The sequence below is a fragment of the Phalacrocorax carbo genome, chromosome 6 (assembly GCF_963921805.1).
Source record: "Phalacrocorax carbo chromosome 6, bPhaCar2.1, whole genome shotgun sequence".
NCBI classification, from domain to species: Eukaryota; Metazoa; Chordata; class Aves; order Suliformes; family Phalacrocoracidae; genus Phalacrocorax; species Phalacrocorax carbo.
The window spans coordinates 30,034,606-30,047,785 of record NC_087518.1 but is presented as its reverse complement, the minus strand read 5'-3'; the positions used below and the strand labels follow the sequence as shown (position 1 = coordinate 30,047,785).

Below are 13,180 nucleotides of genomic sequence, written 5' to 3'. Positions count from 1 at the left end.
AGCGCAACGGGGCTGGGGCCGCCTCCCCGCCAGGGCTCCGGCTCCCGGGAGAGGGCTGGGCCGGGCTCGGCCCAGCGCTCCCCGCGGCGGGGAGGAGCTGAGCTGAGCTGAGCTGAGCTCGGGGAGCTGCCGGGGGCGACGGGCTCTGCCTGAACTTGACAGGGCCGCGACCGGGTACCCCTGAGGCCCCTCTCTGCCAGCACCGTCCTCTGAGGCAGCCCAGGGCGGGGGCGCGGAGCCGCTGCTCGCCTCGGCTTCCACTTCAACGGGAGGGTACGTCTGACCGGGCGGGCTGCGAGTCCCGCTGCCGGGGGGCGAGAGGGGCAGCCGCCCCGAAGGGGCGAGCTCCGCTGCCGGGAGCGAGGGGGGCAGCTGCCGGGTGGGGGAAGGCCGGTTTGTGCTGTGAGGGACGCCGGAGGCTCACTCTGCGTTTGTCGGTTCTTCAGGCGTGGGGCTGGGGGCAGGAGGAGGCGGCTCCCCCCTCGCTGGCAGCCGAGCAGTAGCTCTCCCTGCACCCCGCCCATGTTGAGGGCAGTCCTAAAGGGCTGCCTGTTAACTTAAGTCTCCCCTGCTGACCTATGTCTGAGGCTTATCTGTTCAGGCAGCTGACCTGGGCGGTGGAAGTTCGCCTCGAGAGCTTTGGGAGCTTCTGGTGAAGCTTCCTTGTTGCCCTCAAACCTCTCCCCATTGGGGCAGGCTGGCAGGAGCCCTCCGTGCAGAGGGTGAGGTGGCTGTTGCGAGATGTCACGATATTACCTCCGACTCGGGGGAAGCGTAGGGCTGGCCTCAGGCCACAGTTGTATAGTTGGAACTGCTTTAAAACTTGATGGCTGTATGGCTAAATGTTAAAGGGTGTTTGTCTCTATTAGTCTGGTGTGTTTGCTAGTACAAAATACGTGTTTCTGGAGCAGATGGTAAAGTAGTTGCTATTCTTTTTTCTCTGAGCTTCTCTTAGTAATGAGGTGTGAATAATGAACGCTGCTGAAATCTGCTGTGGCTCTGTAGTGAGAAAACAAGAGTATTAATTTTTTTTCCTCTATGTGGTTAAAATTTACTTTTTATACCAGCTGGAAATAAATAAAATTATTTCAATAAGTAATAATGGCAGCACTGTTTTCCTTAGGATTTGAAGATGTCTAAAAAGAAACTGAAGAAATTAACTGGAAAGGAAGACTGTTTGGATGGCCGGGATGACAAAGTAGGAAAAGCTGTATTATTACTAAATCATTATTTTAATTCAAAACACCCCCCCACATTCAAGAGAAGAGCATGAATTGTTTAGCAGTCTTGTGACAGAAGGATGAATCAAATTTAAATGTGGGGTCATCAAGGACAGCAGGAGGGCTGAATTGGTCAGATAACTGCAATTGTAGCCAGATAATTAGTTCATGTTTTTCTCCAGAGGCTATGAGTAGTGAGGGTATCAGAGAAAAAGAGATATTCTGTTTTGTAGTGTATCTTCCCGGTTGAGGAGAGTTGAGCTTAAAACTGTTAGCAAAACCACTGCTGCTTTCCTGGATTGTTCTTTATCTTGGATCATAAATCTTAATTTTCTGATTAATCACAAATAATACTTTGCAGCATTTTGGCAAGCAACTCTCAAATATTTCCTTTTAAACATTGAGACATAAATCAGTGACCGAAATTCTTGGTATACTCTGGTACATATTTATATCTAGTAAGTAAGCTTTCACTGAATTGCTTGTAAAATGCGGGTGCTACAGGAGTGATAATCTTTCTGGTCACGCTTGTATGGAATAATTACTGGGGGTGAAATTATTGAGGCTAAAGTTACATCCACGTTTCATAGAAGTTAACTTCCAGGGTGGAATATGGTTGGTATGCTGAAAATTGGTTCAGTGATTGTTCCCTAAGCAACATCACCTGCAAAATTAGATGTTGGCAACACTGGGGGAGCTCAGTGTACTAGCTCTGAGAGATATTTCTGTTGCTTCAATAAACTGTACTATTAGTGAATCTGGCCATGAAGAGTTGTTGAGCACAACTAGACTGATAGTGATCATACTGTTAGTGAATCTGCAATCATGATAGTTCAGTGTATTGAATGCGACCGGACTGACAGTGCTGAATCGGGTATTGCTCAGACTCTAATCCCAGCCCCTCTGACAACTGAGGACCAGCTGGACCACAACAGGCTTTTTCTGCCAAATTTCTTCACCTATTAATGCAACAGCTTGTATGTGGCTTCCCATTCTTTTTCATTGTATCCTCTTCTGGGAAGTTATTTCCTGCCCATACTGTAATACATATCCAGCAAATCAGTAGTTTAATAAATCCATGCTTAAGTTTGCTAGATTTTTTCCCTTGGATTTTGTAAGGTATGTATGAAATAAGAGAGCTTTTAACTGTCATCATAAATGTCTCAAAAAATGTTTGAAACCATTTATAAATGAGTGTGATATTGTGGCCTTATAAACTGGGTTATACACGTTAGAAGCCTTTTGCTCATGTAGAAAATGATGTTTAAACTATATATTTGTAGCTATATTTTCTCCTGAATTCCTTATTATTATTCAATTTCTTTTAAACATTAACTTATCCTAAGGTGGCTTTTTCAGTTTTTTTCACTTATGTAATAAAGAAACAGAAGTGTGAGGCTTAAAACCCCATACTGTAACTGTATTGCCATCACTAATGCCTGTACCAATTTGAAGAATACAGAATTTTAACTGATGCGTGACCTCAATCTGAGACAGCATTAAATATTGCTATATGTAGGCATTGACCACTGTAAGCAACAGTGAGAATGCAAACTAATCATAACAAAAAGATAACAAAACCTCTGGAGAGTAGCAAGTGTTTCTTCAGTGTGATCACAGTATGGGTAGGAGGTATCTTCAGCTCTTAGAGGTGAGAGTAAGGCATTTAAGTAGTCATATTTAGGCATGATTATGTGGAGCTTTGTGGTTTTTTGTGTGGTGTAAGCATGACCACAGATTACAGAAAACTTTATGCCTGTTGGCTTTTAGCTGTTTGGTGTATGTCCTTAAGTGTGAGCGAAAGGACATTTGTCAGAGTATAAATTAGAGCAGCTTTACAAAGAGCTGTCTGGAGGAGTCGGCACAGCTGCCTCTTGGTATGTGGTCTTGATATATACCTCTTGGTGTGGCCTGGATAACACCAGGCAATATGATTGTCATACACCATTCCGGGATTATTACCTGCAGCGTGACAGATTGTGTTTAATAACATGCTTCACTAAGGAGATGCCAGGTTAACACGTACCACAATTTATTAAGTTTTCCACTGTCCTTAAGCACGTTGCTTTAACACATATAGTAAGCTCAATACATAATAAGACAAAAATTGTTGGAGCAAGATACATGAGATGGGGGGAAGAGGGATACAACCTGTTTGGTGGTCTAGCAGTCTGCAGGAAGGTCAAAGGTGATGGAGGTCTCAGGCCAGCTGAGAGGGAGCTCCACTGAGTTGATCCCATTCTCTGATTTTATATGCTGGTGATGGTGTGAAGCTCTCAGTCCCTACATATCTTTGTACCTAGAGTCTTAATTGGCACAGTACGTCCTGCTGTTACTCTTGGAGCTAAACGGGCTGTTTGGGTAGATAAATGAGGGGGAGGAGGAAGGAAGGCCTCATGGTTCAGCAAAAATGTTTATGCTTCTACAACTTAAGAGCCACACAACGAAACCCTCAACCACAAGTTGTGCTTGTGATTAGTGTTTAGCCGCGAGTAGGTGACAGCTTCTTGATTTGGTTTAAATACTTCCCTCAGGGTGTTCTGTTAGAAGCTCTCTAGGCTCTTGACATAAGTTTAGGCCTAATTTCCTGGCAGATGATTAGCAGTGTAGGGAGTGGCAAAGGCATATTATTGGAGCCTGCATAGTTGGGGCTAAGCAACGGGTGGCTACCAAGTCTTTGTCTAGTTCCACCCCTCACCTTGGCCTCATCATGGTGTTCCCCTCTTCAGCAGACCCTTATGTTAGTCTGGTCCCAGGGTTGGACCCCACAGGAATAGCCATGGGATTGTAAACAGGACACCCGAAACAGTCTGCTCCAGGAGGATACTTACCCCAAACCAATAATGCTAAGAGGAGAGTGACAGTAAGAAGGTTTGTTTAAAATGACCAGATTAAGTGAAATTCAGGGAATTAGCAAGAGAGTTTTGAGAAAAGAAGGAGCTAGGTTGAAAAGAAATACTGAAAACATGAAAACTTGTGGTTTGAGGGTAATAGGCCTTGAAGAGAGAAAGCAGTAACTGAGCAGCAGTCAAACTGGGCTCGATACTGCTGGTGGTTGTCTCACCAGCATCACGACTTCCACCTTCACTGCTGGACACTGTCAGTAGCCTGCTTCCACCTGGTGGAGTGACAGTACAGAGGTGGCATCCCACAGGGTCTCATGCTTTGGCTGCATGTACGTGACCTCATGGGGGACCTTTCTACCTAGCCTGTGCATCAGCGGGTTGTAGGAAGGGGTACGGCCACACACGTGACAGGAACACCCACATTTTCAATAGCATGAGTGTGTGTGCCAAAGTGTGTCATGTGGGTATGTGAGAGATAAAACTTTCTGGTATGAAGTCATGTGATCTGGTATCATTTTTTGAATTGTCTATTATAGTTTTTCTGGTGTATTGCTAGTATTGATCCTGAGTGTGTAGTTCACTGCCAGTTAATTGAGTTGTTAATAAACCCATAAAATGCTTTGATTCCTATTTGATTATAATCGTGGGAGTTGAACAGGGCTTCCTGCAGGAAGTTGCATCAATGTGATTCTCAGTGGCAGCAGCCTTTATCAGCCTTCTAAGTTACGATTTCATTGGTTTTGCTGCTGTTACAACTCCGGAACCAGCCACCAGCAGAGGTTCTCAAAATTTCCTTAATTCAATAGGACTCCACTAATTTCTGCAACCCTTTTTTTAATGAAGTGCTTTCTAATGTGGAAATGAAATAGTTAAGACCTAATGGCCTTTGCAGGCCTCTCTAGTTAGGAAAATTTCTGCAGCAGTGACCTAAGGGCCTCACTGAGTCAGCAAGCCCCAATTATTGGAGTGAATTATTTGTAAAATTATGTACTGTCTAGAACTTCCTTATCTGAAGTAGTCCATACAACTTCAGATTTCAACTGTTGTCTGTTTTAATTTCCTACACCCTGCTGTAGTTTTGGGAAGACTGAGTTGTGTAACCCAAAGGTATATAAGAACTAACCACCTTGTTGGACAGAGTTAATATCAGCAGAGTCTGTCATTTCGCTGCTTTCCGTTCTCTCCTATAGTTGCAATAATAAACTACTTTCTGTCCTGACCTGATCAAAGTTGCCTTCCAGTTATTCCACAACGTGAATGCGATGCAGCTTGCAATATAGATATGCCAAGCAGTGATATAACTGCTTTCTAAACAAGGACTGTTCAAGTTCTTTGTTTGGGGGCTGTCTTTACTCTTAACCAGGCCTGTATGTAACTGTGGTTTCCCACTGTTCCACCTAATTAGTAAATCTGATGAGAATTAATAATACGTCTCTGCTGCCCAAAAACCTCCCATAGAAATACCTTCTCTTTGGCCTTGCCACAGGGTAGTTGGAAGCAGTCTTCAGGTAACTTTCCTTTCCCTAAGAATTTTTATAAATGTAGAGAAATGTATACTTTACATACTGATTTACTTGTAGAACATATGAAATAGAAGAATCCTAAATGCATTTAATTAAGCTTTATCTATGACCCAGGACCATGTGTGCCATGTTCAATTTTTACCCTTGTGTTGGTCTTAAATATGACAAAATCTAAATACCAAATGATAGCAAGGTATGTGGCTGCCTTTTTCAAGCTTAATCTATTCAAAATCATAGCGAATCTAGTACGAGATAACAGCTTGTTCCATCTTATGAAGATTTTTTTTAACTGCAGCTTCCTCTATAAGTCCTTGGGTTTGTGTTTTTTTCTTAATTCTTTCAGAACTCTGATGGCACAAGATCTTATAACCATATTGTGAAAGGAGAGACAGAATTTCAGAGGTAAATTCTTGCTCTGTCATTAAATGGAACTACTAAAGAAAGAGTGTGCTTGTTTTAAATATTGAATTTAAGAATTTTATTTGACTTGCTCACCAAATAAAATGTGGTGTTTTAGCTAATGAAATGTTGGTGTTGCATTAGTAGATGGATTCTGTCTAAGCTAAGAAGTTTGAGATAGTGGAGAAGACAGGGTTCGGAAAAAAAATTAACTCTCTAGTAAGGTGAAATTGGACTGTAGTAGGCTGCCTCTCAAACCAATGGATAGTGAATGCAGAAAAAGCTTTTTCTCAATTTTATGAGCTAAAATAGCTGTGCAGCTAGTAAAAATGTAAATACTAGAAACGCTGTATTGAACTATTTTAAAGGATGGATGTTGCTGCAAGTTCATATTTAAGAACATATTGGTATGCATAAATACTTAGCTGTAACTGCCTAAATGAAGTGCAGGCTTTGGTGGTGGGTTTTTTCTTTTATTACATTAACTAAGCTAGATTACATGACCTTTTTTTTTTTAAATTGTTTTTATAGATTCAAAATAGAGAACGATGGGGAAGAGAAGAAGCAAGACCAAGGTTCTGATATTTCTCATGTCCCTGATGGAAGATCCCAAGGCAAATCTCCAAATAGAAGCAAAACCACAGACAATAGCTTAATCCAAACTGAAAAGCAAAAGAGAATAGTTGTACAATTTAAAGCCAAAGAAATTAAACATGGAAAAACTACACGCACTCCTGATATAGTGGCTACTAGCAGGGAAAGTAATAACAAAAGTCGTTTTGATGGAACAGAAGGAAAAAGACTCTGGCATGGCTTTGCACTTCAGAGGGACAAGGCAGTGAAGAAGACAGACAAAGTTGAACTCTGCAAACTAAAGTTAAAAGTGGAACAAACTATGTTGGAAAAATTTAAGTCACCTGTGTATGATTTACATGTACCACATAAAAAGACAAAAAAACAGAGAGAAGTCAGAATTCCAAAAAAAACATCTGACACCTCTGCAGGGACTGTGCATGATGATAGGCCTTTCACTAAGAAGCCAAATACATTATATAGGGCTTGGGAAGATGAAGAAGCATATGAGGACTTTTCTAAGAAAAAATGGCATGTGAATAAGCATACACCATCATGCTATTCAACTGAAACACTGCAACAATGGGACTCTTGTAAACGGAAAAAACAGGATGCCGATTCTGATAAAGCTGCTGGTAATTCAGGGACTGAGGAAGGGGACTTCGAAGGCACAGCACTATGCTTTAAGCAGGTAATGAGAACCCAATTCTTTGTATTATCCAGGTAGATGTTTCAGGCTAGTTTCTGAAGAGCAGGCAGATTTTATATGAGCAGACTGTCTTACAGGTTTCAAACAGGATTTCATAGCTAACTAGGTGGATTTTTCTGATTTTAATATAAACCATGTTAAAATGTTTCTCTGCTAAATGGTTAAACAAACTAGAAGAATAAAGGTCTTGCATACCAGAACTGTGTCTGCACATATGCTTTCATAGCTTTACTTTGCTGCTGGGGGTGTGGGGTACTTTGGTTTAGGTGTAAGTCAAGAGAATTTTTTTTGAATGGGCATAGTTGTATCATTTTTTTTGAACTAATTAACTGAACCAATGAAAACTTGCCTGTCAAACTGGTGCTCGTTGCTGGCAAAGTGATGCCCAGAGAACTAGTTGTAAATCTAGGACTAAATTTGTATATTTCCTGGAGAACTTCACGTTTGGCTGTGATTGGTTTGTTTCTAAGTTCTAGCTTGTGTTTGGCTCTGCGCCTCAACTTTGTCTTGAATGTGGTTACTTTTTTGTTGTTGTTCTTGTTAATATCCCTAGCAACATGATTCCAGTGCATGTTATGGTAGTTCGATCCTTTTGTTTGTACACAAAGGTAGTAATTACATACAGAATCACGGAATTATTGACGTTGGAAGGTGCCTCTGGAGATCATCTAGTCCAGCCCCCTTGCTGAAGCAGAGTTAGCTAGAGCAGGTTGCCCAGGACTATGACCAGTCAGGTTTTGACTTTCTCTCAGGATGGAGATTCCACAACCTTTCTGGGCAGCCTGTTTGAGCACCTTCACTGTAAAAAAGTCAGGGTTTTTTTGTTTAGATGGAATTTGAGCTCAGTTAGTGCCCCTTGCCTCTTGTCCTGGCACTGGGCACTGCTGAGAGTCTAGTTCCATCTTCTTTACACCCTCTCACCAGATATTTATAAACTTTGATAAGGTTTCCCCTTCTCTTCTCCAGGCCAAACAGTCCCAGTTCTTTCAGCCTCTTGTATGACATGCCCCAGTCCTTTAATCATCTTAGAGACCCTTTGCTCAATTCAGCCCATTAAATTCATGTCTGTAAAAGTACTGGGAAGCCCAGAGCGAGAATAACATAGTCACAAACCCACAAGAGAATGGAGAAATAGTGGTTTACACAGTAAGCCTATATTTTAAAAGAAAGCCATTCTTCTAAGCCCTTTTGAAATCACACTGCAGGTGCTTCATCACGGATATCGGAAATATGTTTTATGTTAACTATTGTCTGGGATAGAGTTAACTCACCTATTCAATTCACTTGGGAATATTCAGTGTTCTCTAAAAGGCTGATACGTGTTATACTTCCCTTCCCACTTGCTTCTAGCATTTTGAGGTCCCATGCACGTCTGACTCCTACCAAGAAGGTGAGGACATAAAGTCTGTCCAGAAGGTTAGTGATGTACTTGTTTAACACTAAAGAGTTGTATTCGTAAGCTCTTGACATGGGGATCACTTGTTCCTCAGTCTTCCTTGCTATTTTGTGGTGTTGGTATGTTGGTTTTTTATTATTATTTTTTCTACAGATCTGTGAAGTCTTTACACCCCTTCAAGACAGTCAGAACCCAGAAACAGACCAAGAGGTCAGTAATGCTTTTATTTAACACTTGTAAGTTATATTAAAAATTCATGTCATTGAGGTTGTGTACCTGGACAATTCCATGACCTTTCCTAGTATTTTGCATTGTTGGCTTATGATCTACATTTCAAAAGATGTGGAGCATTTTTTTCAAATACTAAATGAGCTTGTTAAAGTACTGCTAATCAGGAACTTTGAGATAGAAAGATTGCCCCACTGTTATTCTCTGCAGTGTAGGGGGCTTTCATGGCCACTTATGTACTCCAGCTAATCTCATTTTCCATCCTTTAACTTTCGAGTTGGAAAAGAGACATACTTTTTCAATATGACTGCAAGTTTCCTGACTATGTAGCAAAGAATGGAACAGCATTTTTGGATACCAGGTACAAAGGTCATAAACAGGTCTTCCTTCTAGGCCGTATTTTGGACATCTTTTATGGACTCCTTATAGTGGAGGAGGTGCAGAAGGTTCTCATGGCTGTACCAACTTAAAAGTTGCCATGCTTTGTTTTTAGTCAGTTTTAACACAACAGCATTAATGTGAAAATATCTGTTTTGGCAACAATTCATAAATGGTTATGTAAATTTTTTGATCGTAGATGCAGATAGTTGAAGATTTGCATGTTGCTCGTGTTCAGAAGAGGATGGCGCTGTCTGTAGTACAGACTTGTGGAGAACTTACAAGTATGGAAATAGATCTTCCAGAACCGGATTTAAATATTTCTGCTGGTATGTCCCAATATGATGATCTTTGGCATCTACTTGCAGCTAGCTATTACTGTCAGTTAATGGTCTGAGTAGAGAGTATTGATTTTTTTTTTTTTTCACAACTGTTTGTTCTGATGGTTTTTTTTGTTTTGGTTTGGTTTATGTTTGTGGTTTGTTTGTTTTTTTTTCTTCCCCCAGAGGCTTTAACTTCTGGTCTGAACATATTAGTGGTGATCGACACAAATATAATGATTAGTCACCTTGAGTTTGTCAGATCCCTGAAATCTGAGGAAATACCAGGTATGTGAATACATGGTGATCAATCAGACATTCTAAGAAAAAACAGATGATGTAAGAACTTCAGGCTATGTGAAGAAAAACAAACTTGGGCTCCTTAAAAAGGCAGTATGTTTCTCAGCAGGAGCCTCACCCTTAAGAGGCTGATTCTATGAACCCAAATCAGCTGCCTCTTAAGGAAAATGTAGCTATGAAAGTAGAACCTAACTATGCTTACACCTACGTACCTACAGAGAATCATGGTCAACATTGCCAGGAATGTGCATGAATTCTTAGAGGTAGATAAGTCTTACCTGTTGTAAGAAAAGACTTTTAAGCATTTGATCCATTGGTAGTGGTAATGATGTTTTCTACTCTTCTTTTTTTTTAAGCATTATTTTTTTCTAGAAGTCTAAAAACATTTAACATCTGATAAGCAGTCAGTGCTTTATTTCTGTCTTGGTAAAGGTCACAGAATTCACAAGATGTGCGAGCAGTTTTTCGGGAATTCAGATTGCAGACCCTGGCTTTAATACATTGTGAAGCTTTTAGTGATTTAATATTAGCAGCATTAGGATTGTGCGTGTCAGTTGTTGGTAGCCATATCTGGAATCTATCAGAATGCTTAGGTGGCTTTGATGCTTTCAGCTAATGAATACACTTATTCCAGCCACCTGGGAAATAACTTTAACAAGGGCCTACTTTTCAAGAGTGCGTCAGACTGTAGTTCTCATTCCCATATTAGGAAAGGTGTTGCATTGTGTACACTGGGATGCCTTTTTTTAGAATATTGCAGCTCCCAATTTCTGGTCCTGCACCAGGCCCATTGTGGAAAAGGTTTAGAAGGTTGCTGATTCCTGAAATACTTATTACAAAGCAGGTGGATTTTAATGTATTTTTTCAAAATTGTATTCTTAAAATGTGAATAGGAAAGAAAACAGTTGTATTTATTGTGGGTGGACCAACAGAACAGTCATTAAATTTCTGATTTACCGTGTGTTTCATATATAATAGTTCTAAAGTTCAAACCATGCTTACATACAAATAAAACCATGGTCCAATATCCATATGTCCTATTCCTTGTTTAGGAATGCTGGTTGGCAAGTAGTCCAAACCATTGTTCCTTTTGCGTGATGATTGTTTTTGCACAGTGACTGTTGTGATCATTCAGGTATTTTCAGCCTGTTCTTTCCACAGCTGTCACCTTACTTCAGTATCTTACAGTGAGTTTGTGACGGGTTGTTAATTGCTGCAAATGTATTTTACAGCATCACTACACACCGTTGTCAAAGTATTCTGTTGATTAATATTGTTTATTCCTTTCGTTTGCCTAATATTGTCATTTTTACGTGTGACTGATGTAGTGCCAGTTTGAGGTTAGATTAGAAAGAGGGAACTTGGCCTTTTTCAGTTGTTAATTTTTTAATGCTTAGATACTCCTTAACATGGAATATGAAAACTATTGGCCAAAAAGATAAGTGTGAGCTTACATAAATAGGGTGTTTGAATTAAAACAGTAGCAGTTTGCATGGCTTTTCAGAATGTCTTTGTTTTGGTTAGGTTTGGTTTTTGTTTTGTTTCGTGTTTTTCCCTTCCAGGGGTTGGCAGACTTGCATTAATAATTCCTTGGGTCGTCCTACAAGAGCTGGACAACTTGAAGAAGGGGAAAATGTTGCAGCACGTTCGGGACAAAGCTATCCCTGCAGTCCAGTTCATCTACACGTGTCTCAAAAACCAAGATTCAAAATTGTGGGGGCAATCCATGCAGCTTGCTTCTCAAAAAATGTGTAATATATGTGCAACCAATTTGGTTTGGGTACTTTATCCTTGTAGTTAACCTAGTGTGAGCCTGAGCACTAACTTTTGAGTTTAGTACAGTCTTCATTCTGCAGTTTGTGAATTAAAAGTAGCTAATACCTTACAGAGCACGTTCAAGGCTATAGTATGCAACTACCTTATTCAGGTTAGTGCTTTGTTCACTATTGTTTTATCGATCGTTTCTTGCGTATAGCTGCATCTGTTGGTAAGTGGGGGGGTTACTTAGTGAAAATTTATCTAGTTACTACTTTCACCTATGAGCTAAGGATATGCTATGTGCTTTTGCTTTTGATTCTGTCATCACAAAATCTAACCTATTCAGATTTATGTGTGGCTCACTTGACGGTTTCTGGCAAAAACCATACCGGTTTTGGGGGGAGTAGTACCTAAGAATTCAAAGGTCAGGCCTGTGCTTAGTATATGCTTCTCTGTTCTTGTTTGGGGAGTATTAAATTTAAAAACAGTACCATGACTACACTGAAATATTTCTTATATTTCACTTCTTATATTTAATTTCTTATGTTTTACTTCTGAACATGTCAGCACTGTCTTAACTAAATTTGCAGATGGCCTGAGCAATGAGAACAATGATGATCGCGTTTTACAATGTTGTCTGCAGTATCAGAACCTCTTTCCTCAAGCTGTTGTCATACTCTGCACGTGAGTTCCTCTGTGTGTTTCAGGTCTCTTATGAGGTGTAAGATAGTCTCATGCCAAATACAGCATTTTCAAATCATATCTTAAAATGAAGGGCTGCTTTTGAAATAATCTTTTTGAGGCACGATCACCCTCTTACAAGCTAGAGTAGAAGGAGAAAGTAGTAGAGGGGCAAATGGTGCTTGACAAACCTGATCACTGTCTATGACAAAGTAATCTGCTCAGTTGATGTGGGGTGAGCGGTGGACATTGACTGCTTGGATTTCTCCAAGGCTTTTGATACGGCTTCCCACAGCCTAGAGAAACTGCTGTGTTATGGTCTAGACAAGCGGCCTGTGCGGTGGGCAGGGAGCAGGCTTGCAGGCTGCACCCAGAGAGTGGTGGTAAATAGCTCCTTTTCAAACTGGCACCTGTCACAAGTGGGGTCCCCCAGGGATTGATGTGGGGCCCAGTGCTGTTTAGTATATTCATAAGTGATCTGGACGATGGGATCGAGTGTACCCTGATGAAGTTCGCTGATGATATGAAACTGAGTGGGAAAGTACACACTTGGAAAGTGCGAGCTGCCCTGCAGGCTGGATAACCTGGATAGGCTAACGAACCTTATGCAATTCAACGAAGACAAGTGTAAGGTCTTGTGCCTGGGAAAGCATAATCCAGGAGTGCAGCACAGGCTGTGATCTAGCTGGCTGGAGAGCAGCTCTGTGGAAAGGGACCTGGGGGTCCTGGTGGACAACAACTTCAATATGACTGAGCAGTGCTGCTGCGGCACAGAAAGCCACCAGGATGCCGGGTTGCGTCAACAAGGGCATCCCCAGCAGAGATAAAGTAGTCACTATCCCACTCTAC

General features: G+C 41.1%; 1 protein-coding gene across 4 annotated transcripts in view; it reads left to right on the top strand.

Moving 5' to 3' along the window:
- Nucleotides 1–2: 2 nt before the first annotated feature.
- The window catches only part of SWT1 (SWT1 RNA endoribonuclease homolog), a 40,860-nt gene continuing 27,682 nt past the window's right edge, over nt 3–13,180 (top strand). The window contains exons 1-10 of one of the 4 annotated variants that reach the window (XM_064454377.1): nt 3–273; nt 1,124–1,210; nt 5,933–5,991; nt 6,520–7,252; nt 8,621–8,686; nt 8,820–8,876; nt 9,472–9,601; nt 9,779–9,880; nt 11,455–11,643; nt 12,241–12,334. In XM_064454377.1, the coding sequence (XP_064310447.1) occupies nt 1,133–1,210; nt 5,933–5,991; nt 6,520–7,252; nt 8,621–8,686; nt 8,820–8,876; nt 9,472–9,601; nt 9,779–9,880; nt 11,455–11,643; nt 12,241–12,334 (1,508 nt within the window). In that variant the 5' untranslated portion in view covers nt 3–273; nt 1,124–1,132. Of the gene's footprint in view, nt 274–1,123; nt 1,211–5,932; nt 5,992–6,519; nt 7,253–8,620; nt 8,687–8,819; nt 8,877–9,471; nt 9,602–9,778; nt 9,881–11,454; nt 11,644–12,240; nt 12,335–13,180 lie in introns of those variants that run through there. The other 3 variants (XM_064454373.1, XM_064454374.1, XM_064454376.1) reach the window with 3 other exon arrangements.